General features: G+C 41.4%; 1 protein-coding gene across 1 annotated transcript in view; it reads right to left on the bottom strand.

Moving 5' to 3' along the window:
* Positions 1-27,959, bottom strand: part of LOC116984983 (protocadherin Fat 4-like) — a 105,440-nt gene that overhangs the window by 23,088 nt on the left and 54,393 nt on the right. Inside the window, exons 44-65 of the mRNA XM_033039344.1 lie at positions 26,890-26,999; positions 25,998-26,143; positions 24,165-24,353; positions 22,810-22,898; positions 21,370-21,479; positions 21,126-21,271; positions 19,558-19,743; positions 17,877-17,965; positions 16,579-16,686; positions 16,346-16,455; positions 16,110-16,255; positions 14,388-14,570; positions 12,344-12,429; positions 8,853-8,960; positions 8,620-8,729; positions 8,378-8,523; positions 6,540-6,722; positions 3,168-3,256; positions 1,503-1,610; positions 1,274-1,383; positions 1,032-1,177; positions 102-290 (exon numbers count right to left, since the gene is read on the bottom strand). Of these exons, the coding sequence (XP_032895235.1) occupies positions 102-290; positions 1,032-1,177; positions 1,274-1,383; positions 1,503-1,610; positions 3,168-3,256; positions 6,540-6,722; positions 8,378-8,523; positions 8,620-8,729; positions 8,853-8,960; positions 12,344-12,429; positions 14,388-14,570; positions 16,110-16,255; positions 16,346-16,455; positions 16,579-16,686; positions 17,877-17,965; positions 19,558-19,743; positions 21,126-21,271; positions 21,370-21,479; positions 22,810-22,898; positions 24,165-24,353; positions 25,998-26,143; positions 26,890-26,999 (2,887 nt within the window). The remainder of the gene's footprint in view (positions 1-101; positions 291-1,031; positions 1,178-1,273; positions 1,384-1,502; positions 1,611-3,167; positions 3,257-6,539; positions 6,723-8,377; positions 8,524-8,619; positions 8,730-8,852; positions 8,961-12,343; positions 12,430-14,387; positions 14,571-16,109; positions 16,256-16,345; positions 16,456-16,578; positions 16,687-17,876; positions 17,966-19,557; positions 19,744-21,125; positions 21,272-21,369; positions 21,480-22,809; positions 22,899-24,164; positions 24,354-25,997; positions 26,144-26,889; positions 27,000-27,959) is intronic.

The raw sequence follows: 27,959 nt of genomic DNA on the forward strand, positions 1-27,959 counted from the left end.
ATGTTAAGAACAAAGTAGAAAGTTCCAAAAAGAAACACAGAAAGCCAAACTCTTGAATCACTAATCAATTCACAGTCCAAATTAATAATAAATGTGCACACCTGTTCCTGCTTCAAAATTGGCATCGCAGACAGGAGCTTCGTTGATGGGATTTAATGAAACGTTCAGGTTACATATTGCTGCATTACCTCCCAAATCTTCAATGACTGTTATTAGTGTATAGAATCTGACAGCTGAGGCTATATCGTAGTCTAGCTTCAATGAGTTGGTAATTATTCCAGTGTTGGAAACTGAAAGAGAGAAGTTTGTGCTTTAATCAACAACCATCGGTAAATACAATCGATGACAGTACAGATCTGCTGCATGGTATAATATGTAGGGTTGGAGCTCTGAGCCAAATGGACACCAATGACCAACAAGATATTTTGCAATTAATTACTGCAACTAAATTACTACAAAGGCAAAATGGTGCACGACCCAATTAATAACATTCAAAAAGAAAACCTCAAATGTTCTCAATGCTGAAATATTCTTATAGACTAGCTGCAATGAATTGGATTTATTGCACAGTTGGAAACTGAAATATATAAGAAATGTAAGACAAAATGAGAAAAAGCTCAGATCCCACCTGCCACATCCCACATGTTTTGGGAGAACCTGTTTACAAGTGAGATCACAGTGACAACCACAGACCAGACAGTGCAAGTGGACCACTGGAGTGGAGCTGATAACAAGATAAACAAGGCAACGTATTACCTATTGAGAAACACTGAAAGAACTATGAATCTACCTCTACACTTACGGGTCAATTTGGTGAAAAAAACATTCGGAATAAAGATAGTTGTCACTCAGGGTGAAGCACTGAAGAATGTGGTCCAAAGGCAGACAGGACAAGGCACAAATATGTGTTGACACAAAGGGGTTGTGCTTGATCATTAATTATGTGAATGGGTGCTCTCCACAAATAACAATGCAATTTTATCGCCCTAAATTGGTGACGTTTGTTCTCTTACATTTGTAACTGTTCCTACCTTGGTTAATTTCAAAGTCGGTCTCATTTACCGCAAAGCGGTAAGTCACGTTGTCATCGCTATCGCCGTCTGAAGCAAAGAAAGTAAACAGTGTTGTTCCAGCAACCATTTCTTCATTCATGAGCAAAGTACTCAACGGACAGGAGCTGTAATGGGAATTACAGTGCAACTATTAAACTGAAAAATAACCATCACGACGGAAGCAAACCTTTCTGACAGCGGTGGAATGATATTTAGTGTACCTGAAAGTTGGAGTTTCATCATTTATATCGGTAACAGTGATAGTCACTGTGCCTGTGCAGCTAAGGTTTGTGTTCACATTGTTATTAATAGAAACCACAGCGTAGAAAACCTGGAGAAAAAGGAGAGGGAAGGCATTTGAATGGAATACACAGTGCAAGTCTGGAAGCTGGCTGGACTTTCTGTGCTGAGAACCATTTGGTTATGCAGTAATAATAATGTGTCTCCTACCGTGTCACCATTTTCAAAATTCAAAGCAGTTGCTGTGGAAATTTGACCCAAACTGTCCACACTGAATCGAGCGGTGGTATTGGTCGAGGAACTCGGCAGAATTGAATACTTGGAAAAAATAATTATTAGATTCATGTCAGTGAAAGCTTCATCCTGTGACGGACTTGGATTTTAATGCTGTTATCATTTAAGTTCCTATCTGATTTTGTAAAGCAAACCACACATTTAAGGTTAATAGCTCCTTATCATGTGCTTTGCGTAGGCCAAGTCTGTATCAAGAGCAATGCTCAGGTCAAACAGTGTTGTGTATGGGGAGGTGACTGGGTCCCACTGAAGCTGGGAAATGAGGAGGAGAAGCCGTATTTGGAGGTGGCCGACAGGACATTAGAAGGAAATTGAGGATAATGAGAGGATGGGAAATCAAGGTAGTGGAAGTGGGTGGGTCTTGGAGAGAACAGATATGAGGGAGAGGGTGCAATGGTGAATGGCAGTGGAGAGTAGAAATGAAGCAAGGTGATATATTGTTGGAACAGGAAAAAGGAGGACAAAGAACGGTAGAGAGAGAAATGGGGCAGAACCGATTAGTTTAGTTTAAGGATTCAGCGCGGAAGGTTGTAAAAAAAGGGAAGTTGTACAGAGAATGTAATATGTTAACATCGTTTTTGTACCAATGCATTGTACTCACTTCTAATAAATAAAATATTAAAAAAATTAAAAAAAGGAAATGGGTCCTTTGACCTACCGAGTCTGCGCCAAACACTGATCACCAATACACTAGTTCTACCCTACACATTAGAGACAATTTACAGAAGCCAATTAACCTACAAACCTGCACATGTTTGGAATGTGGGAGGAAGCCGGAGCACCCAGAGAAAACCCACGCCCACAGGGAAAATGTACAAACTTTGGACAGACAACACCAAGTCTGAAGAAGGGTTTCGGCCCGAAACTTTACCTATTTCCTTCGCTCCATAGATGTTGCTGCACCCGCTGAGTTTCTCCAGCATTTTTGTGTACCTCCCAGTTTATTTTTTAGTTTAGTTAAGAGCTACAGCGCGGAAACAGGCCCTTTGCCCCACCGGGTCCGTGCCGACCAGCGATCCCTGCACATTAACACTATCCCACACCCTCTAGGGACAATTTTTATATTTACCAAGCCAAATAACCTGCAAACCTGTAGGTCTTTGGATTGTGGGAGGAAACCAAAGATCTCGGAGAAAACCCACACAGATCTCGGGGAGAACGTATAAATTCCATACAAACAGCACCCGTATTCAGGATCGAACCTGGGTCTACGGCGCTGCATTCGCTGTAAGGCAACAACTCTACTGGTGCGCCACCGTGACCGCCCCTAATGTTTTTACCTGATGGGGAGGGGGAGGAATGACTGTCCAGGAGCAGCTGGGCAAGGTCAATGTCCACATCCATTAAAAGATGGTGTGTTGCTTTCTCTGACTGCCACTCCCCATCGCTTATCCCTTGGAAATGCCAATAGCCCAGTCAGATCAAATAATTCATCAATTAAATAGGGCTTACACTCTGACTTGCTGTTAGAATTTGCTAATTAACACCATCGTAGGTGAAAATAGTTCAACATGATGTAAAAACTCAGAATTTGATGTCTTAATCTAAAGCAGAAATAATCCATGCTTAAAAAGGACTTACTTGTAAAGAATTTCCATCAGGATCTGAGGCAGTCAGCTTGTACACCAAGCTGCCACTCAGTGTGTTCTCTGGAATGGTAACAGTTGGTCCTATACCAAAAGAAATGTCCACATTGTCAATTATATTTCATTGATCTATAAAAATGTTGGTATTAATGGCACTAAATTAATGCGTCTTTTCAGTTAAACCAATGATTTGGTATTGAAATAATCTTAACCATGTTCACTTCAGTCCTGCTATTAATCCCAAATGCAACAGCAAAGAAGTCTGGGAAAACGGTCTTGACCCAAAATATAATCTGTCCATTTCCCTCCACAGATGTTGCTTGACTCATTATGTTCCACCAACAGTTTGTTTTTGACCAACAATATCAACTCTATTTGTCATGACTACTGAGTAGAAGCTTTCTTGGTTGATTTTGGGTTTTTCTCAATAGTGAAACGTCATTGGTTTCATGGGGATGTATTTGGGGAAAATTGAGAAGGGTGTTGCTTTATTTTAGCAGAATGTAGGCAGAATGACAGGAAAGCCTACACTTGGAGTCTTTGATAACATGTTGAAGCAATCAGAGAAGATTTGAATGCGTTGTGACTATTTGGCATGTGAAGCTCCTATGGTCGAAAGATACGAAGAGGTTCTACCTAACATGTTCTATTTTGAATGCCTCCCCCCTTTTGTGTGGCTTTGGGAACAGTGACTATTATCTTCGAATCACTGAGCCAGTCATGTACCTCCCCCACCAGATGCAGCTCAGGCCCCTGGGTTTCTCAGGCAGTTTGTATTTTGCTCCAGGTTCCAGCATCACTTGTGTAACCCTCTGGTACCACGTTGAAGCCATGGTCAGGATTGGATGTATTGTGTCCCAGGGTTTGATCAGGATACAGGCACAATCAGATGAAGCAATGAGCGCTGTTGGTGGCCACCGTGGCCATAGCCAGCCCTGATACAGAGTAGGATTGTTATCATACTCTTGTGGCCAGTCAAGTCCCACATCTCCAGTCTCAATGTTTCTGGATTCAATGTTTCCGTTTGTAGAGGTGTTTCCGGCCTGAGCTTTCCTCCAGGATTCTTCAGTGTTGAGGGGTGCAAGGTTCAGAATTCATGTTCAAAAAGGTTTTGTGAGATCAGGTTTTGGGGTTGAGAGATCTTGAAGGTCTCTGTGAACAAGATGATCTGTCTTGCTGCAACTATCAGTTTATACTTCCTGCTGATCTGTTGTTGTTTCATCCAATATAGATTCATCCATGAGGACATTCTCTGGATTGGTCCAGGGATAATCAGCCTTAACTAAATCCAGAATCTTAAAAGGCATTTTGATTTCCTCATTTCAGCATGTCGCTGAACTGGATAATGTTCTGATCACCATTTGATTAATGTTGTAATAGGCTGGTAAATGTCAAATCCAGTTTATTATTCTCTACTAAATCAGTAAGGTCCTTATTCATTTTAGTAAATGCTGGGCCTGACCCTGCTCCTAGCAACAAACTACTTTGTGGACACAAAGTGCTAAAGTAATTCAGCGGGTCGGGCAACATTTCTTGAGAACATTGATATGTGTCGTTTCAGGTCGGGACCCTCCGGTGTTCTCTAAGACCCTCTCTCACTGCTCCCCCTCTGTGAACCTTTTGTTTATTAACCAACATCTGCGGTTCTTAGTTTTTAGACCCCTTTGCGCTCACTTTCATGCACTATTATGGCTCTACTCTTGCCTTGCCAGTAAGTAATGTGCAGACCCTATGTAGGAAGACGTTGCACAATGGCATGGCCCTACACAATGCAATGTCACACCAGTGGAAAGAATAAGCACCAGTCATATAACTGTTGAGAGAAAAATGCTGGAATAACTCAGCGGGTCAGGCAGCATCTCTGGAGAGAAGGAATGGGTGACATTTCGGGTCGAGACCCTTCGTCAGGCTAGATCAGATAGAGATTTTGACTGCTAAACCCCACCCGTAGGATTAGCCAGCTGTCAAATTTGTTGATCATGTGAATGCATCAGAACATAGAAACATAGAAACATAGAAAATAGGTGCAGGAGTAGGCCATTCGGCCCTTCGAGCCTGCATCACCATTCAATATGATCATGGCTGATCATCCAACTCTGTATCCTGTACCTGCCCTCTCTCCATACCCCCTGATCCCTATAGCCACAAGGGCCACATCTAACTCCCTCTTAAATATAGCCAATGAACTGGCCTCAACTACCTTCTGTGGTAGGGAGTTCCAGAGATTCACCACTCTCTGTGTGAAAAATGTTTTTCTCATCTCGGTCCTAAAGGATTTCCCCTTTATCCTTAAACGGTGACCCCTTGTCCTGGACTTCCCTAACATCTCTTGCAATCAAAATATACATACACAAATCCCTTAAAAAAAAGAACTGAAAAATCAATTAAAATATTTAGATTATTCAATGTAAAAGAAGCAAGGAAACAATTAATTCAAAATTGTGAAATACCTAATATTAGCTAGATGGCTTGCTGTTGATCCTTTCCACTGCAATTAGTACATTTGTTATTCTTGGATCAGATCTAACCTGATTCAGTGGGCAGAACCTTTGGCAAGTGGGATCAATGAACAAGTTCCCAAATGATCAGATCACCTGGTGGGCAGGGTTGGTGAACAGATTCCCAGTGAATAGATCACCTGCTGAGTAGATTCAGCGAACAGGTTTCCAATTAAAAGATCACCCTTTGGGACAGGTTCAGTGAACAGATTTCTAGTGAAAGGATCACACGGTAGGCAGGTTTAGTGAACAAATTCTCTAAAGGGCAGAATCAGTGAACAGATCGTCCAATGGACAGGATCAGAGAGCAGATTTCTTTGTTGCTTCTGGGGAACTACATCAAAAATTTCCCTCTGCATTTCCTGAGACGCCCAACATTACATTACAATGGGAGAACTCCAGCAAAGAGTTCAGCAAGTTTGGACTTGCACTCTCATATAAAGCTCTGCGTCATTTACATTCCCCCGACAATTGCAAATATTTCTGAACAGGATCCTGCCTGGCATTGTTGCATTTGATCCTGTACTAACTTCAGAAATGTGCTACCTCTCAGACAACAACAAGTCTGCTAATACATTTCCCCAATATGCCATGGTCCCAGTGCCTTCATATTTCTAGCTGTGCATCACCAGAGCACGAGAATGCACTCGTTACATTGTGGCAGATTTCCTCCTCTCCTCTATGAACGTACAAAGTTGAATACAACATCACCACACCACCTTTTGTCATGCATTCCAGTCTAGATATTGGGTCATGCAGAAGAAAATGATTTGCAAGCACAGAATACAATCAGAAAGTTAAAAACAGAAATTGCAATCACTATTCATTACAAGGGCATGAGAAATATTTTCATCGTGTTTAAAAAGTACCTGATAAAAGATTAGCATCACACACAGGAGCTTCATTGATGGGTACTAATGATATGTTCAGATTGCATGTTGCTGTTTTGCCTCCCAGGTCTGTAACCACTACATTTAATGTATAGAATTTGACAATTGAGGCATCGTCATAGTCTAGCTTCAACAAGTTGGTAATTCTTGCAGTGTTGGAATCTGAAAGAGGGAAGCTTGTGTTTTAATTAACATCCATGGACATTCTCTGGCTTGGTCCAGCCTGATTATTTGATAGCCTTACAGTTGATAAAATAATAGACAATAGACAATAGGTGCAGGAGTAGGCAATTCAGCCCTTCGAGCCAGCACCGCCATTCACTGTGATCATGGCTGATCATCCACATTCAGTACTCAGTTCCTGCCTTCTCACCATATCCTCTGACTCCCCTATCTTTAAGAACTCCATTTAACTCTCTCTTGAAAGCATTCAGAGAATTGGCCTCCACTGCCTTCTGAGGCAGTGAATTCCATAGACTCACAACTCTCTGGGTGAAAAAGTTTTTCCTCATCTCTGTTCTAAATGACCTACCCCTTATTCTTAAACTGTGCCCCCTGGTTCTGGACTCCCCCAACATGGGGATTTGTTGTGGGCTGCAATTTGTAGGTGTGAGCCCCAAGGCAGAATAGATAGCAATGCCAATAACCAGAAGATACTTTGCAATTAATTACTGCATAGAAAATGACTACAAAAGACAACATAGAGCAAAAACCAACTCAAAACCAAAACTTTGAATGTTCTATGCAAACTCAATTTCAGCAGTACCAATGAGATCACACCACTGACTAAATAAGTTAGGAATTACTTAAATATCCTTCATCTTTTAAGGTAGTCTCTGGGGACTGAAGATGATTTGTTTCGACCTCAGTACTGTGGGTTCTGCGGAAGACGATGGAATCAATGTGAAACCCAGGGTTTTGGCCACAGATTGGGCAGGGAAACCTTAATGGGGCTGGTGGGTGGAGAGTTTCAATTGTTCATGTGACTTTCTTTGTGCTTCTGATGCATGAATTTGGGATTCTCAACCTGATTCTTAGCACGCCTCTATATTGAGCTTTCACCGACCAGGGATTTCCAACTGATAAATGTTTTCAAGGAGCCTTTAAAGACTTCCTAGGCTGTTCTTCCTTTCTCCACTTGTTGCGATGGAATGGAAAAGGGTATCTGTTCTGAGAGGCAAACAGCATGATCTGCCCGTCAGAATGCCCCAGCAGGATCAGGGCCCCAGCACTGGGGATGTTATCAGTTCTAGAGAATTTAGCAGGGAGAACATGGGTGGTATTTTGCCAGTCTGTCAACCTGAATGCACTAGGTAGCCAGGTCTCAGAACTGCACAGAAAACCAAGGATCACTGTTGCCATGTGGACCATAGATTTTGTGTTGGATCTGGGGGCTTGATCTACAGGCACACCGGATGGAATGCTTTCATTCAGAGTGGTTCCTGAGATATGGGAAGTGCTCCCATTTTCCAAGATAATAGCATGGACCTTGCTTCTTGGAGGTTGGTGTCATATAGATTGACAGCTCATCATACGTCCACCAGGCATATCACGATAAACAAAAGGAAACGCATTCAACAGATCAAAGTACAGGAACAAATTTAAGAACAGTGAGATATTGAGCACACAAAAAAGTTTGAGATATACTTGACACAAATGTAATGGTCAGAAAACCCACAAAACTGAATATTGCACGGGCAATATCTTGAGCGGTTTTTATAACCATGAATACTATAACATTACAATTGGATCCTTTCAGACAGATTGGAGACTGCTCTGCCTCACTTGTAATTATTCACAGTTAGTTCTCTTCCTACCTTGGTAGATTTCAAAGTCCGCTACATTTGCTGCAAAGCTGAAAGTCAGGTTGTCATTGGCATCACCATCGGAGGCTGATAGAGTGACCAGTGTTGTCCCAGCTGCTGTTTCTTCATTCAGGAGCAAAGTGCTCGATGGACAGGAGCTGAAGTATGATAAATGTTCCAATTAATAAACCAAAGGACAATCATCATGAAAGAACTGATCTTGTCTGTCGACACTGGAGTGATGTTTAATGTACCTGATGACTGGAGTTTCATCATTTACGTCAGTAACTGTGATGGTCACTGTGCCTGTGCAACTGAGGCCCCCAGTCACATTGTCCCTGATAGAAACCACAGCATAGAAAAGCTGGAGGAAAAGAACAGAGTGAGGGATTTGATAGCAATGCTCAGTGCAAGTCAGTAAACTGGCTATGCTATCTATCTGTGCTGAGGACTTCATGTTAGTCAGTAACAATAATGTATCTCCTACCGTGTCACCATTTTCAAAATCCAAATCGGTTGCTGTGGAAATTTGACCCAAGCTGTCCACACTGAATCGGGCTGTGGTATTGGTGGAAGAGCTTGACAGAATCGAATACTTGAAAATAAGAACAAAATTAGATTTATTTTGGTACAATGTTTGATTGTGCAGCTGATCTTTTAGGGAAACTTTATTTTCTACTTTATTTCAATACATTTGTTGAAATCAAATGCAATGAATGAGATTTCAGTAAACAGCAGTTGTCAGAGAATTCTGGATTGTTTAATGCAAGGGATGGGTCCATGGGTAATAACTACTGGTGCCTTGGGGTGGTGGGTAACCTGACATGAATGAATGAATATTTTATTATCACATGTGATCATTCTTTACTTGCATAACAGGCAGGGAAATTCTTTGCTTGCATAACAGGCAGTACGTGTAGGAAGCAATTGCAGGTGTTGATTTATACCGAAGATAGACACAAAATGCTAAAGTGACTCAGCAGGTTAGGCAGCATCTCTGGAGAAAAGGAATAGGTGATGTTTCGGATCGAGACCCTTCTTCAGACTGAGAGTCAGGGGAACATGGCAGGCATATTGACTGAAAGCGCTGCATTTGATTTAATCTGAACCGTGTGGAAAGTTCACATGCAAATGCATCCTTAACATAATTAATTTTAATAATGCACACAATCACAAGACATTGTTGCCATTACACCAATTTAATAGTAAACACAATCCCTGTATACATTTCATCAAGCATCCTTTGGGTATCTTTGCGATGTGGTCACCCAGGCTACCGAAGGTGCGTCATTGCCTCATCCATATACCAGGCTGACCAAAGATAGACACAAAAACTGGAGTAACTCAGCGGGTCTGACAGCATCTCTGGAGAAAAGGAATAGGTGACGTTTCGGGTCAAGACCTTTCTTCAGTCTGAAGAAGTGTCTTATCCCGAAACATCAGCTTTTTGTGTCCATCTTCAGTTTTAAACCAGCATCTGCAGTTCCTTCCTACACAAACCATGTGGACCAGCTCTCTGAAGATCAAAGTGGCCATCACCAGAGGCCTCAATGTTATCCTGACCCCTCCAGCAGCCAGTATCCCAGATCAATGAGCCGTGCCTCCAGTATCTGAGAATGTAGATGTGTGTATCACCTGTACCCCTGCCTTCTCTTCGATGGTCAGCAGAGATGTTTTCACGTGCCTAAGATCCTGTGGCTGTGGTCTGCAGAGTTTCTAGCCGCGGGCATGGTGTGGACTTACCATCCGGAGTCTGGGATCCCTTGCTGGGGATTGACGGAGAAGAGCTCCGACCGCCGGCCTGAGGCCTATAACATCCTGAAGCCGCGGTCTCCGGTAGGAAAGCGCTGATTCGGGCTCTCCAAACCACGGAGTGTGTTCGACCATCCCGACGTCTGAGTTTAGATCATCCCGACGAGAGGGCCTGTACATCCGGCCGTCCGTAGCGGCGACCATGGAGGGTTTATGGCCCCGGCCACTAATGAACAAAGGAGGACGACTGACTGAACTTTGGAGTGTGCCATAGTGAAGAATGCTGTGGTGGATGTTTGTGTTAAATTCTATTTTTAAGTATATTTGACTTTGACTTTGATACTTTGAGTTGATTAAATTAGTTCAACAGCATGAGTCTCTCAACTCCAATCCTATTCTTCCGAGGTACTAGTTTAACATCCAGAATCTGTGTCTGGATGAAACTTTTCTGGACTTAGTCACGGTATTGAGACAGTTTGCGAGAATGGTACAAGTTTAGAGAAGTAGTGATATGAAAATATGGGTACAGTGCGGCACGGCGGCTCAGCAGTAGAGCTACGGCCTTACAGCACCAGAGGCCCGGGATTCGATCCTGACTATGGGTTCTTGTCTGTACGGAGTTTGTACGTTCATTGGAGTGTGGGAGGAAACCAAAGATCTCGGAGAAAACCCACGTAGGTCACGAGGAGAACGTACAAACGCCGTACAGACAGCACCTGTAGTCAGGATCGAACCTGGGTCTCTGTCACCGTGAGGCAGCAACTCTACTGCTGCACCACCGTGCCATCCTAAGATGCAGCAGGAATGCCAGGAGGTGTCGCAGGAGATGCAGCGGGAAGACCAGCTGGTGCACATTGTTGATTCCAGGTAGCAGGACTATGATTTGAGGAAAGCCAAGTATATTTTTGCAGCCTCTGAAACGATCTGGCCTGGCTGTAAGTCAGCATGTATATAGGATCGCATTTATGATCAGCAATATTAACAGTGAAACTTTCACAGTTTTGTTGTTCACATGGGATATTTCATTGTATTTCACATATGACTTCATCCAGTGGTTTTAAACAAACGTGGCAGGAACGCAAAATAATGACGATTAACTTTTTAAGAGGTGCCTGTTGTAAATTTTTTAGACAGCCCAGAGCGAACTGTCACAAAAAAAGGACTGCTTTCATCCAAATTATGAGGAGAAGTGATGGGGGTAACAGTACATTTTAGGACCCTGGGGAACTGGTGTTACAATCCTGTTATAATCACACTTTATGGGTTGAGAGGCACCATTATAAATATAAACATATATAAATATATCACTGCATAGTCTGACATGATCCTAGCCCAGGGGTGGGGAACCTGCGGCCTTCTAGGCTATTAAGTGTAGCCTTTTGAATGAATCCAAATTTTGTAGAACAAATCTTTTTATTATTATTAATGATTTTCTGTTCATCTTTTAATATTTTAATTTTAATCTTAAAATGAACATATTTAAAATACCAAAGAGTAAATAAAGATTCAACAAAATAATCCTCCCCGACTGACTGCCACAATTAAAACATTAGTAAGTCATGAGGGCTATTTTACCAAAATAATGTACAATTTTAAGTACATCTAATTGAAGTTTCTTGGATGCGGCCTTATTAGATTTCAGCTAACTTAATGCGGGATTCCAACATGAAAAGGTTCCCCACCCCTGTCCGAGCCACTGCACAGGCATGTTTAGTATGGGTGAGAAGATGATGATGATGAAGTTGACACATTGTGCCAAACAACAGAAGAGGCTTCTCCTCCCCTGACTCTCAGACTGAAGAAGGGTGTCGACACGAAACATCACCTATTCCTTTTCTCCAAACATGCCACTGAGATGCTCCAGCATTTTGTGTCTATCTTCGAAGAATTTCAAACTTGAGTTTTCAAAATAGTTTGGTTCATTAGGGAACAGACAAGCTGTCTGCACGTGATGTGACTGCTAAATTGTGAATATATCTTTAACTCAATAATTGAATACATCAAACAGTACCTGTTGGAGATTGTCATGAGCCAGAATTTTGATTGATTCAACCACAGTAACATCATATCTAAGAACATGAACGTATTCTGGGCTTCCTTATATAACAACTTCATGGGCACTAATTGCCAGGTGGATTTAATGGTTCTGAATGAGTTTGAGAATCATTTCAGTTAAACGCCTTAAATTTAATCAAGAGCAGATACAATTTGTTTTTCAAGACTTACTTGCAAAGAATTTGCATCAGGATCATATGCATTTATCTTATAGACTGAGGCACCAGCTGTTGTCTCTGCAATGGTAACGAACGGTCCTGTACAAAAGGAAATGCATTTAATATAAACAACAATAGTTTGTTTCTGACATACTGATGATTCTCTTGAAATCACCTAAGAATTATTTTCATGAATCCTGCAGTCGTAAATAACTACATTGTAAATGCCTTGTCCATTATAGATAAAAGGCTTTATGAGTGGACTTAGTTTCTTCTCCTCATGTCCACTGCCTTAGCCAGAATGTATTTGGTGGACCCCACGTAGGTAGGTTGAAAGAAAGGAGCTGCCATAACTTTTGAAAGCTGGCTGGGTATTGAGTGAAAGCCTACCACAGAAGACTTGGCCATTGACCTGTCCCCAGGCTCGTTGAAAAGGAGGGAGCAGAGGACAGCGCTACGTGTCCATCAGAGGGACGGCACAGAAGGAAGGAGACATCTTGACATGATGTTGGTGTGTGCATCCAGAAAGAAGTACTGATCCTCTTGGTACGACGGTAGTGATTAGGAAATAATTCCCGGTTCCCAGAGGAACTCACGCCTCCTTTCAGCTGAGGGATTTTTTAAGCCCAATGTTTCAATACCTGCAGACACTAAATTGAATTGACTGCGAAAATAGAAATGGACCCTGATTTCAGTATTCTAATTACTGGGTCACATCTCCAGAGTTTAATTTAGTTTAGTTTAGTTTAATCTATTGTCACATGTACCGAGGTACAATGAAAGCTATTTGTTGCATGTTATCCAGTCAGCAACAAGACTATACATGATTACAATCAAGTCACCCACAGTGTACAGATCCAGGATAAAGGGAATAATGTTTAGTGTAAGATAAACTCCATTCAAGTCCGATTAAAGATAGTGCTAGGGTCACCAATGAGGTAGATGGTAGGCCAGGCCAGCTCTCCAGCTGGTGCTAGGATGGTTCAGTTGCCTGATAGCAGCTGGGAAGAAACTGCCCCTGAATCTAGAGGTGTGCATTTTCACACTTCTGTACCTCTTGCCTCAAGAGGGAGTGTCTGGTGTGCAACACATCATTGATTATGCTGGGGGCATTGCTGAAACAGAGTGAAGTGCAGATGGGGTCAATGGAAGGGAGGTTGATTTACATGATGTCTGGGCTGCATCCACAATTCTCTGCAATTGCTTGCGGTCTTGGATGGAGATGTTCCTAATCCATGCCCTGATGCATCCCAATAAAATGCTTTATCTGGTGCATCTGTAGATGTTGGTGAGAGTTCTTGGGAGACATGCCCAACTTAATAGAAACATAGACATAGAAAATAGGTGCAGGAGTAGGCCATTCGGCCCTTCGAGCCTGCACCGCCATTCAATATGATCATGGCTGATCATCCAACTCAGTATCCTGTACCTGCCTTCTCTCCATACCCCCTGATCCCTTTAGCCACAAGGGCCACATCTAACTCCCTCTTAAATATAGCCAATGAACTGGCCTCAACTACTTTCTGTGGCAGAGAATTCCAGAGATTCACCACTCTCTGTGTGAAAAATGTTTTCCTCATCTCGGTCCTAAAAGATTTCCCCCTTATCCTTAAACTGTGACCCCTTGTTCTGGACTTCCCCAACATCGGGAACAAACTTCCTGCATCTAGAGCTGTCCAACCCCTTAAGAATTTTGTAAGTTTCTATAAGATCCCCCCCTCAATCTTCTAAATTCTAGCGAGCCTTCTAATAAGCCTTCTAAGGAAGTAGAGCTGTCAGTGTACTGAGTTTATCAAATGCTCCCCGCTCCTCCAACTCTGCTGCAACTGAACTTTGTCAGTAGGTTTGTATCTACGTGTGGTCCTCCATGACCGCTTGAACAATTTGAGCTGAGGCAATATTCTAACTCCCATACATTTCATCATATGCCTTTTACTTATATGCAATGTAGGCTGATATTTTAAGCTTGAAGAGCAAAACAAGGAAGAAGAAACAACTAACAAAGTACCAACACCCTTAAACATTACGTTGTGATGGACAATTTAATTATATTTTACCTGCTAATAAAGCAGCTTCACATACAGGAGCTTCATTGATGTCAACCAATGTTACATTAATGTTACATGTTGCTGTATTATGTCCCAAGTCTATAACGCGTACGTTTAATGTATAGAAAGTGATACCGGAGGAATTCTCATAGTTCATCTTGAATGCATTGGTAATTATTGCAGTGTTAACACCTGAAAGACAGAAGAGTCAATTAAATAATATTTCCTGTATATACCTTTTTCACATTATAACTCAGAAAGACTGATGGCAGTACTTTGAAAATTCAATGCAGTGAGGACCATTGAGAAGCAATGAAAGAAAAACACATCGCACTAACAAGATTGTTTACAGTACAATATCATATGGAAAATATTACAAATACAATTCAAAACAAGAGCTTCAATGTAATATCAAAACAGATGTAACTCCATTGTACACAGCACCAATGAACAAATGAGATCAAACCGATGACCAGAGATGACATTAACAGAGCAGGTCTTAAGCAACAAACAATAGTGAACAAAAACAATATTCATAAGTAATCCCTCTTTTTGCTTACTATAATTTGATCAAGATCTTATGTTTAGCATTACAATAGTGCAGAGGGATCCTGTGGGTCAGTGCACAGCTCCCTGAGAGTGGATGGAGTAATAAAGAAGGTATATGGAATGTTTGCCTTCATTGGTCATGGCATTGTGTATAGGAGTCAGGAAGTTGTGTTGTAGCTTTATATGCCTCTAGTTAGGCCACATTTGGATTATGGTGTGCAGTGCTGGTCATCCCATTGCAGAGGAGATATGGAGGCTTTGGAAATGGTACAGAAGAGGTTTTCCAGAATGCTGCATGGATTAGGTATTAGCTATAAGGAGTCTGAATGCTGGAGTCTGAAAAAAATGGATAGTTCAAATAAGTGTCCCTGACCTGAAATGTCACCTATCCAGTTTCTCCCAAGTTGCTGCCTGACCCACTAAGTTACTCCAACATTTTGTGTCTATCTTTGGGTTAAACCAGCATCTGCATTTCATTTTAAATAATATATTAGCTAGAAGGAGAGGTTGGATCAACTTGGATTGTTTTCCCTGGAGCACTGGAGGCTGGGGTGGGACTGACAAAATGATTTAAAAAAAATTACAAGAGGCATAGTTAGGATGAATAGAAGCTTCCCTTCTCCTCCCCCCCCCCCCCCTCCTCCCTGCAAGGGATAAAGTTTAAAGGTGGTCAGCAGGGCAAACTGTTTTTTTTACAAGGTGGGTGTCTGGAACGTGCTGCCAGGGGTGGTGGTGGTGCAAGCAGTTATGAATGTGGCATTAAACAGGTTCTTTGATAGGCACATAGATTTGCAGGATATGGAGGGATATGGACCTTGTGAAGCCAAAGGAGATTAGTTGAATTTGGCATCATGTTCAGTATGGACATTGTGGGCTGAAGGGCCGCCAGTGCTGTAATGTTCTATGTTCTAGGTATTGATTGGAAGAACTACCACCTCCACAGAACCAAGTGGAGACAAAGATCAGAGTAAAGAGTGGCAGCGCGTGACAGAGAGAGACACATAATTGTGATTTAAAATAAAATGTTGCAGCTATAATGCAACAATCTAAACATACAAACAATGCTTCAATAAGACTAATGACTAAGTCAATTGGCTAAAGCGGGAGAATTATAATATTGTGGTTTGATCCTTTAAAATAGTCTGGACATTGTTCTGCACCAGTTGTCATTGTGCAGCCTACCTGGGTGGATTTCAAAGTCAGGTTCATTTACTTCAAAGCTAAAAGTCAGGTTGTCATTGGTATCACCATCAGAAGCTGATAAAGTGACCAGTGTTTCCCCAGCAGCTGTTTCTTCTTCTAGGGCCAAAGTGTTCGATGGACAGAAGCTGAAATGTCATAAACATTCCAATTAGTTCACCAGAGAACCATCACTACAACCGATCTGTTTGCCAATACTGAAATTATTTATTATGAACCTGATGGTTGGAACCTCATCGTTATCATCAGTAACTGTGATCGTCACTGTGCCCGAGCAACTGAGACTTGTGGTCGCATTGTCACTAACAGATATCACGGCATAGAAAACCTGGAGGAAAAGAACAAAGTGAAGGATTGGAATGAAATCTACAACATAGGTATTGGTACATAAATGGTTGGAATAAAGTACATGTGCTGAAGATCTTCTCAGTGGTAACAATATTTCTCCTACCGTGTCACCATTTTCAAAATTTAAAGTGGTCGCTGTGGAAATGAGACCCAAATTATCCACCTTAAATCTTGCAGTGGTGTTGATGGAGGAGCTCGACAGAAGAGAATACTTGAAAATAACAAAAGTAGATTTCTGTCAGTGCAATATTCCATATATATATTCCGTAGATATGTTATGAATGGCTTTATTATATGTTCTATTTTAATCTTAATTTCTTTTTATTAAACCTCCTGCACTCACCTCTTTCCTATACATCAACTCAACAGGTGCCCATTCAGCCTGTTCTGACCTGTTAAGTTAGGTCATGTGCAGCAGTGCATAAGGACTGTAACTGCAATCATCGGTTGAGATCTCAACAAGACCCAGCCAGAGAAATGCATTGAAAGCCTAATTAGTCAAGTTCAGGTGAAATCAATTGACAAACATACTCAAGAGTAAAAAGATTTCTATTTCCCTGGTAAAGAAAACATATGGTATGTTTGCCTTCATTGGTCGAGGCATTGAGAATGAGAGTCAGGAAGTCGTGTTGCAGCTTTATATGACTTTGGTTAGGCTGCATTTGGAGTAGAGTGGGCAGTTCCAGATGCCCCATGACATGTGGAGGCTTTCAAGAGGCTGCAGAAAAGGTTTACCAGAATGCTACCTGGATTAGAGAGTATTAAGGACAAATTGGACAAACTTAGGTCATTTTCTTTCTAGTGTCAAAGGCTGAGGATCAATCTAAAATGATGAGAGACATAGATAGGATAGATAGTAGGAACCATTTCCCACAGTGAAGAAGTCAAAGTCTAGGGGGCACAGCTTTAAGGTCAGAGGAGAAAAGTTCAAAAGTGGTGTGCAGGGCAAGTTTCTTTGTACAGAGAATGATGGGTATCTGGAATGCGCAGCCATAAATGGTGGTGAAAACAGATATGATAGCAGCATTTATGAACTTTTTAGATAAGCACTTAAGAATGCAGGGCATGGAGGGATATGGATACATGCAGGTAGAGGAGATTACCCAACTTGATATCATGTTTATCATAGACACGGTGGGCTGAAATGCCTGTTCCTATGCTGTACTGTTCCATGTAATCTACATATTCATAAATATTCAAACTTTTTTTATCATTCCATTAAAAAGTTTAAGAAATATTAAAATGTTTAAAAATATTTAAATATAAATATAAATTATCTGAATCTGAATTTCATACATGAAATAAGGTGTATCACTGTCACAAGGGTTAAGATATGTGTTTCCACTAACTATCTTCAACTTAACTAAGAACAGAAAGAACCTGCACTCGGAGAAAACTTACTTGTAAGGTATTTCCATCAGGATCAGATGCAGTCAATTTATATACTGAGGTATCAATAGCACTTGTCTCTGAAATAGCGACAGTCAAGCCTGTATCAAAAGGAATAGCTTTAATGTAAAGTACATTCTATTGAAAGAGTCGTAGTCACACAGCACAAAAACAGGCCCTTCCACCCAATTCGTTCATGCAAACCAAGATGCCCATCTAAGCTAGTCCCATTTGCCAATGATAGACCCATATCTCTCAATCTTTCCTTTCCATGTGCTTATGCAACTGCTGTTTAAATGCTGCCTATAGCACCTGTCTCAACAATCTCCTTTGACAGCTTGTTCCATATACCAACCAGTCTCTCAATAGAAAAAATGCCCCAAGTTTCCTATGGTTCTTGAATCCCCTACACTGGGGAAAAGACACTGTGCATTAGCCCTATCTATTCCCCTCATGACTTTATACAACTTTATAAGATCACCTCATCCTTCTGCACTCCAATGAATAAAGTCCAAGGTTGCCCAACCTTTCTCTATAGATCAGGATCTCTTAACCTGGGAACTACCTTGTTAATCTTATCTGCACTCTCTCCAGCTTTGTGACATCTTTCCTACAGACAGATGACGTAAACTGAACACAATACTCCAAATATGGTCTCACCAACACCTTGTACAACTGTAACATAGCATGCCAATTTCCATACTCACTACACTAACTGATGAAGGCCAACATATCAAAAGCTTTCTTTACCTCCCTATCTACCTATAATGCCACTTTCAGAGAACTGTGTACCTGTACGAGATCCCCTTACTCTATAACAATTCACAGTGCCCTATCATTCACTGTGAAGGTCCTGTCCTGAGTTGACTTCCCAAAATGCAACACCTCGCATTTATTTGCATTAAACTCCATTAGCCAATCTTCAACTCACTTGCCCAGCTGATTAAGATCCTGATGTAATTTTTGATAATTATCTTCACTGTCTACAATACAACCTATTTTAGCAACATCTGCAAACTTACTAATCATGCATCATACATGCTCAATCAACTCATTGACATAAACTGCAAACAGCTATGGGTCCAGCACCAATGCAGACGCACACCACTAGAGAAAGACCTCCAGTCCAAAAAACAATCTTCCACCACCACCCTCTGCTTCCTTCCATGAAGACAATTCTGAATCCAGTTAGCTAGCTCTCTCCCATGTAATATAACCTTCTAGAGCTGCCTACCATGTGGAACCTTATCAAAGACCTTGCTGACGTCAAATTAGACAATGTCCATGGCCTTGTCTTCGTCAGCCGTCTTGGTTACTTTTTACAAAAATTAAATTAATTGATATTTAAATTATGCTATTATTTACACAAATTACTTACTACCTGCAGGATCAACCCGTGCATCAGAATTCCCATGGTGACGTTTAAAAATATAAAACCACAAACAAGTGGCTGAACTGAATAAATATATTGGCATTGTATTCCTAAGAAGTATGTCGCTGGCAATGCTGATTGCACTTAGGAAGGTGATAGTGAGATCTGTTGCTGAACCACAGTAGTCTGCAGATAGTAAGGGTTCAGGCAAAAAGTCTGCTCTTGTTAAAACGCCTTGAAATGACCAGTTTCCTCTACTTGTGTGCAGACTTGGCTGCCATATTACATTTATATCGAGATGAATGTTTTAATTATATTCACCTGCAGTTTTAAAATTAGCTTCACAAACAGGAGCTTCATTGATGGGATTCAACGTTACGTTCAGGTTGCACGTTGCTGTATTACCTCCCGTGTCTGTAACAACTATACTTAATGTATAGAACGTGATAACAGAGGCATTCTCATAGTCGAACTCGAATGCATTGGTAATTTCTGCAATGTCGCCATCTAAAAGGAAAAAGAGGCATACAGTATAATCCAAGCATACAAAGCTCAGGTGATAGTAACAATTTTGGTGGAAGTGGTAGAAGGTAGAAGACGGCACAGTGGCGCAGCGGTAGAGTTGCTGCCTTACAGTGCTTGCAGCGCCGGAGACCCGGGAGTGTTTCCTCCCACACTCCAAAGACGTACAGGTATGTAGGTTAATTGGCTTGGCGTTTGTGTAAATTACCCCTAGAGTGTGTAGGATATGATAGTGCTAATGTGAGGGGATCGCTGGTCGGTGCGGACTTGGTGGGCCGAAGGGCCTGTTTCTGCGCTGTATCTCTAAACTAAACTAAAAGTGGTCTCATAGTTGCAAGCCACGTGCAACTGTAGAAAGCAAGTGAGATACACCAACAATCACAAACATATGATGCAAATCATTACCAGAAAGAAGCATAGTCACACCAGCTTTCGTTCTCACCTAGCTACAGCTAACATTGGCCTGTTTCCTTTATCATTGTACTTTTTTGCATATCTTTCATTTATTTGTTCTATATTTCTCTACATCATCATCTATATCTCTCATTTCCCTTTCCCATGACTTTCAATCTGAAGAAGGGTCTCAACCTGAAACACCACCCATTCCTTCTCTCCAGAAATGCAGCCTGTCCCGCTGAGTTACATCAGCATATTGTGTCTATCACAAAATTAAATCAGTACAAGCGAGCCCAGGCAATTAGCAAAATTAGAGATAGGTCAGGTATCTTGTATGGCCACTTGGACAGAGCAGCAATTAACAAATGAAATCACCCCAATAACCGTAGGACAGGGAATCATCTGCACACAATGGAAACATCATGACAGAGACTTATGCACACAGAAATTAAACACTATATACAAAATGTCACATCCACAAATCTACAACAACAACAAAAATCAAAGCCGAACATGGCTAAGAACATGGCTAAGAAACATGTTTGGATCTGGTGCAAAGCAGAGGCAGTGGTCTTAATCCACATAATGCAAAGGCAAAAGAAAGTCACAAAAAACAAAGATTAGGAGGTACGTAAAATGGCAAAAAATGCAATTTCGTGTTTTGAAGTAGGTTTGATATTGTTCTGTCTCATTTAGTTTAGTTTAGTTTCGAGATACAGCGTGGAAACAGGCCCTGCGGGTCCGCACTGACCAGCCATCCCCGCACATTAGCACTCTCCTACACATACTAGGAACTATTTTTTTTTACATTTACCAAGCCAATTATTCTACATAACTGTATGTGTTTAGAGTGTGGGAGAAAACCGATGATATCGGAGAAAACCCACGCAGGTCACGGGGAGAACATACAAACTCCGTACAGACAGCACCCGTGGTCACTGGTCATTGGTCATAGATGATGATCTTTTTACCTTGGTGGATTTCAAAGTCGGGTTCATTTGCTCTAAAGCTGAAAGTCAGGTTGTCATTGGCATCACCATCAGAGGCTGATAAAGTGACCAGTGTTGTCCCAGCTGCTGTTCCTTCATCCAAGGTCAAAGCACTTACTGGACAGAAGCTGAAAGTGTGATAAATGTTCCAATTAATAAAGCAAAGTACCATATTGCACGTTGGAAATGATAGAGATTATCAAAGTTGTAATGATAATTACTGCACCTGATGGTCGGAGTTTCATCATTGACGTCAGTAACTGTGATAGTCAATGTGCCAGTGCAACTGAGGTTTGTAGTCGCATTGTCTTCAATAGAAACCTCAACATAGAAGAGCTGGAATGAAGAATAGAATTGATGAACTTAGTATTTGATCTGTTAAATGATTGGTATAAACGTTCTTGTTATCTGGTGATAATAATGTATCACCTACCCTGTCGCCATTTTCATAATTCAGAGCAGCGGATGTGGAAATTTGACCCAAATTGTCCACGCTAAATCGAGCGGTGGAATTGACAGAGGAGGTCGACAGAATGGAATACTTGGAAAATAAAAATGTTTAGATTCCTATAAGTGTCCTATTTCATTCTGTGGCAGAGCATATAGTGAAGCTTTGTTTCCTTATCAAATATCAATATTAATTATATGAAAGAGAACTCATAGAAAAACAGCAATATTGAATGTTTATGTGAAAGGAGCAGAATTAGGCCATTCAGCCCATCGTCTATGCTACCATTCAGTCATAGCTGATCTATCTTTCCCTCTCAACCTCATTCTCCTGCCTTCGCCCCTCGACACCCGCACTAATCAAAATTAATAATGTAGGAATATCAATAGACAATAAGTAATAGAGAATAGGTGCAGGAGTAGGCTATTCGACCCTTCGAGCCAGCTCCATCATTCACTGTGATCATGGCTGATCATCCACATTCAGTACCCCATTCCTGCCTTCTCACCATATCCCCAGACTCCGCTATCTTTAAGAGCTCTATATAACTCTCTCTTGATAGCATCCAGAGAATTGGCCTCCATTGCCTTCTGAGGCAGAGAATTCCACAGATTCACAACTCTCTGGGTGAAAAAGTTTTTCCTCATCTCCGTTCTAAATGGACTACCCCTTATTCTTAAACTGTGGCCGCTGGTTCTGGACTGCCACAACATCTGGAACATGTTTCCTGCCTCTAGCGTGTCCAATCCCTTAATATTTTTATATGTTTCAATAAGATCCCATCTCATCCTTCAAAATTCCAGTGTAAAGCCCAGCCGCTCCATTCTATCAACTTATGAGAGTCCCGCCATCCCGGGAATTAACCTCTTGAACCTACGCTGCACTCCCTCAATAGCAAGAATGTCCTTCCTTAAATTTGGAGACCAAAACTGCACACAACACTCCAGGTGTGGTCTCAAATCTAATATTCTGTTGGAAGAAATGAATATCAGAGCAAAGAGACACACCGATAAATGGCTCAGAAATGTGAATGAATGTACTAACACTGGTTACAGACATATTGCTTCCTCTGGATGTGGTCTCTCAGCACCCATTAATTTGGGATTCCCTTTGTAAGATCGCATTGGCTACTGCTGTTAAAGATTTCAAACGTTCTTGCAACATTGATAATGCCAGACAAATTGGAATTTAGTCAAAGTTGTTTTTGGAATGACTTACATGTAAAATATCTTTATCTGGATCAGATGCAGTTAACTTATAGACCGATGCCCCGTTAATAGTGGTTTCTGGAATAGTCACAGCCGGTCCTGAGGATAGTAGAAACATATTTTATCAATAGATAAATCTGGCAGGAGAATAGTTTGAGTTTCAGACTTTTTGATGATTCAAGAGTGAACCTGCTTGAGGAGAGTTTTTCATGTTAGCCTGGCATTAATTCTACTGCACCAAGAAAACAATTGCAATTTCCCCGTGGAGCATGAAGCGATGACAGGGAGCAGGAGGCATTGTGGTAAGGGTTGCTATGTCAGCCGTTATAGGTTGTGGTAAGAGAATGAACTCTCCCTGATCATCCTATACACATACTCTTCTGGATGAATACTTTGGAATGGATCTGCAAATCGGTCAAGAAAATACCAGGGAATCGGCCTTCCAGCCAATAAAGCCAGATGGGTTTCACAATCCAGAATTAAAATGTCATTGAAGTACATTTGGTGACCTGAATCTTTGGAGAAGCTTAATCAGATGTCCACAAATCCTTTGTGATCAAATCACCTCAAGAAAAAAGTAAAATATCTGGCTGTACTCACAAGGAACTGCAGATGCTGGCTTACATACACGACACAATGTGCTGTAATTCAATGGGTCAGGCAGCATCTCTGGAGAACATGGATAGGTGAGTTAGTTTAGTTTAGTTTAGGTTGGAGATACAGTGTGGAAACAGGCCCTTCGACCCACCAAATCCATGCTGACTAATGATCACCCATACACTAGTTCTATCCTACACACTGGGAACAATTTACAGAAGCCAATTAACCTACAAACCTGCACATCTTTGGAATATGTGAGGAAACCAGAGCACCCAGAGAAAACACTTGCGGTCACAGGGAAAGCGTACAAACTATGTACAGTCGGCTCCCGTAGTCAGGGTTGAGCTCTAATGTCTGGCGCTATAAGGCAGCAACCACTTTGCCACTGTGCCATCTGAGGTGATGTTTAGGGATGGGACCCTAAACGTTGTCTACCCATTTTCTCCAGAGATGCTGCCTGACCCGTTGAGCCACTCCAGCACTTTGTGTCTTTGAATGGTGGGGTTTTCATTTTCAGTAGTTCAATGGGTGGAGAGGATTCATATTTTCCACATGCATTATTTAGAATTTCAAAACTGTGTGGCAGTCTGATTATTGCATGGGCAGTGTGTCCATCAAAGATAATTTAAACACAATAAAAGATGAGTTAAAATCTAACAATCTTAATCTAATCCCAGCAATCCACCCAGGGGGCATTTTATTGTTTGCTAGTCTCTGTCAATGTATTAATTGACACCTTGCTTTACTCAGTTGTGTTGCACTCACCTGTTCCTGCTACCAACTGAGCCTCACAGTCAGGAGCTTCATTAACAGCATTTATGGTAAATGTCAGACTGCATGTTGCACTGTTGGAGCCCAAGTCGCTGACGATTATCGTTAGTTCGTAGCTTTTGCTAGCAGAGGCATCGTCATAGTCCAATAAGGAATTGGTGACAATCCAAGCATTATTTCCATCTGAAAGTGAGTCACAAGTTTGTTCATACAGATCACTTAACTCTTTCGATATGAAACTTAGACTTGAGTGTAGACCTCAACCACCATCCATCCCTGTCAATGTGCATCATGCTGAATAGTTTTGGTGTATCAGGGCATAAATCACTCAGTGAAATTAGCACAGGCATCAGTACATCTTTGTTGTCATCTCATTTGAACAACTATTTGGCGAGCAGCATAGAAACCGGAGGGACCTCTTATCTGAGGGACTATTGAAGCATATTACTCAGCATTGGCCATGATTCTCTGTCATAGTTACAGCTCCTTCCATTTATCAGACACTGACCAACTTCTACCGCTGTACCATCGAGAGCATCCTGACCACCTGCTTCACGGTATGGTACAGCAGCTGCACTGTTGCGGACAGGAAGGCACTACAACGGGTGGTGAAAACCGCGCAGCACATCATCGGTGCCCCGCTCCCTGCCATGGATGCCCTCCACCGAAAGCGGTGTCTGAGACGGGCTGGGAAGATCATTAAAGACCCCTCCCACCCCAACCATGGACTGTTTGCCCTCCTCCCATCAGGGAGACGGTACAGGAGCCTCAGGTCTCGTACCAGCAGGATGAGGAACAGCTTCTACAATTATACCATCACATTGCTGAACTCGGAGTCCCGCCGATAGATTTCTCCGGTCCCTCCGTCCCCATTGTTTAATTATTCTGTATTTTTTATTATTCTGTATCTTCTTTTTTTTAAATTTCTATATGCACTACTACTACGGACTGACGCAAAACTGCATTTCGGTGTACCCATACTCAGTATTTGTGCAATGACATTAAAGTTGAATTGAATTGAAAAATTGAATTGAATCATGAGAATGCCTTCATTCTAATGCTTGTAGCAATTTTTGTCTACATATGATTCAATGGAAAAAAAATGCACCCTGTCAGGTCAAATACCAGGCTGTCTGTTCTCCCACCAAGTGATAAGAGCAAATCTGCTACTGGCACATTGATCCCAGGAAATATCTGGACCCCCCCCCCCCCCTCCCCCTCAGTCTGAACAATTTAATTAGGTGGTAATGGTTGCATCAGAGCTTGGTTTGGGAATAGCTCTGCCGAAGAACGCTGGAAATAATTACAGAGAGCTGTGAATGTAGCCGTGTCCATCACACAGACTAGACTCCTCTTACACTTCACACTGCCTTGGAAAAGCAGCCAACATAGTGATGGGTCTCGACCCGAATCGTCTCCCATTCCTTCGGTTTGATTACATTTATGTAGAGGATTACCTGATTTGATTGAATAACATGTAAAGCAAATCTTTTTACTGTAGCTCTACACATGACAATGATAATCCTAAACATTCCTGACGTAAGTTAAATGATGAAATAGAGGGAATTTCTGGAAATACTTAAATGAGAGCACCCTGCAAATTGCTCCAGATTCCTAACATCTCCTTTATGTTGGTTTGAACAGAGTAAGATATCCTTTATTTCTCAGGATATCAGGTATAATAATTCAGCAGACAATCAATCAATGGGCATAGTGTATAACATGGAGCAGAAAGCAATGACAACATTAAATATTCCTGCTTATTGTAAAGAGAGAGAAATGCTCCTCTCTCTGAAATATCTACATGAAGAATGTCAATCCTCTTACCTTGATACATTTGGAACTGAGATACAGGAGTTGCGACGGAGAAGGTCAAATTGTCATTGGCATCATTGTCAGACGCTGTTAAAGCTAACACCTGACTCATGACAGGAAGCTCTTCATCCACTGAGACTGGATTTGTAGTGCAGTTACTAGAAATGGTGATGGTATATAATCAATTTGCAGCTGCATCGTATTCAGTTGTGAAGAACTATTTTCTTGAATCCCTTCTCTTTGAACATTTGTTTCACAGTTTATTGGATATAATTATAGAAATATTTACAAGAGAAAAATAGCAGTGGATTATCTGATTCCCATGACATCTGAGTGTGAGGAGTGGGGTAAATGGTGAGAGCAAGGGTGGCTGCATAAACATTTAAGTAAGACCCCTAAAGCTGTTTTAGGCTGTTCAGGCCAAATGACATGAAATAAAGAAAAAAGCAAATTAATCAGAAAATGCACGGTTTTCATTTCAAAATGTTACATGTACCAAAATCGTGATTCTTGTTTTTAAGCACAGTGGCACAGTGGTAGAGTTGCTGCCTTACAGTGCCAGAGACCCGGGTTTGATCCTGACTATGGGTGCTGTCTGTACGGAGGTTTGTATGTTCTCCCTGTGACAGCCTGGGTTTTACCCAGCTGCTCCGGTTTCCTCCCACAATCGAAAGACGTACAGGTTTGTAGATTAATTGACTTAGCTAAAATTTGTAAATTGTCCCTGGAGTGTAGGATAGTGTTAGTGTGCGGGGATCGCTGGGTGACGTAGATCCAGTGGGCCGTGGGGCCTGCTTCCACGCTGTATCTCTAACTAAATTCCTCGTCCCATGTAGTGAAGAATTTCTATATCTCACCAGTTCATGGGACCAATTGATTTCCCCAAACGAGTCTAATAACAAACCTTATAACTGGAGCTTCATCATTGACGTCAGTAATGTGAATGGTTACTGTGCCAGTACAAGTTTCACCTGCTGGGTCAGACACAGAAATCACGGCATCATACCGCATCAGCTGCAGAGATAGAAAATGCCAAAGAATTTGGTAACTTGGTAAAAATTGACCAATGATTAAGTATTAGGAAATACAGACACAGTCAACAAGAGCATAATAGTTAAGCACCATCAGTTACTGGCTCCTTCAAACATTTCCCGTACATATCGGTCACATTGCCAACATTCTGTTATTGTTAAAACACTGATGCATGATAACCTAAATGTATTTTGCTTTTAAACATCACAGCTATTAATCACGTGGACCTTAACTAGAGACACGAGACTGCAGAAGTTGGAATCTTGAATAAAAAAAACAAAGTGCTGGAGGAACTCAGTGATTCAGGCAGCATCTGTGGAGAGAAGTGAACAGGGACAGACAAATTCTTAGGTCGAGACCTTTCTTCAGATCATCTCTGACCGCTCTCACGCTGGCCACAAACTCTTTGAATGAATTCCCTCTGGAAGACGACTCTGGACTGTCACAGCTGCCACAGCCAGGCATAAAAACAGCTTTTTCCACGAGTAGTAGCTCTACTCAATAACCAAAAATCTGTATAGAAGTTATATAGAATGTATATAGAAGAAACACGTTACTTCTTAAATCTTACCAATATGCTTAAAACATTTAGTAAAGCTCGCAGATGTCAGCTTTTTTTGTGTGCTCAGAAGGCCCAAAAACATGTTATTGCTTAGTTTATTTTTGCTTTAGTCTATTACATTATGGTAACTCAGAAATTGGAGATAAAAGACAAGGACAGTACGAGGTTAAAGTTAGTAAAAACATGAGTGCTAAGCAGCCAAAGATAAGAACTGAGATTACAATAAAACGCTGCATGGAAGGATGGATCAGAGAACATTTGGAGAGTGGCCGAGCTGTACTATCTCTGAATGTTCCAGGCCCAGATTTGTGCAAATTAAAGGCTTCTCGTCTTCTTGAAGAATTCTCCGTGTCTGTGTCATTTATATCTTAGAATCTGAG

This window comes from Amblyraja radiata, chromosome 21, assembly GCF_010909765.2.
Source record: "Amblyraja radiata isolate CabotCenter1 chromosome 21, sAmbRad1.1.pri, whole genome shotgun sequence".
In the NCBI taxonomy this organism is placed as follows: domain Eukaryota; kingdom Metazoa; phylum Chordata; class Chondrichthyes; order Rajiformes; family Rajidae; genus Amblyraja; species Amblyraja radiata.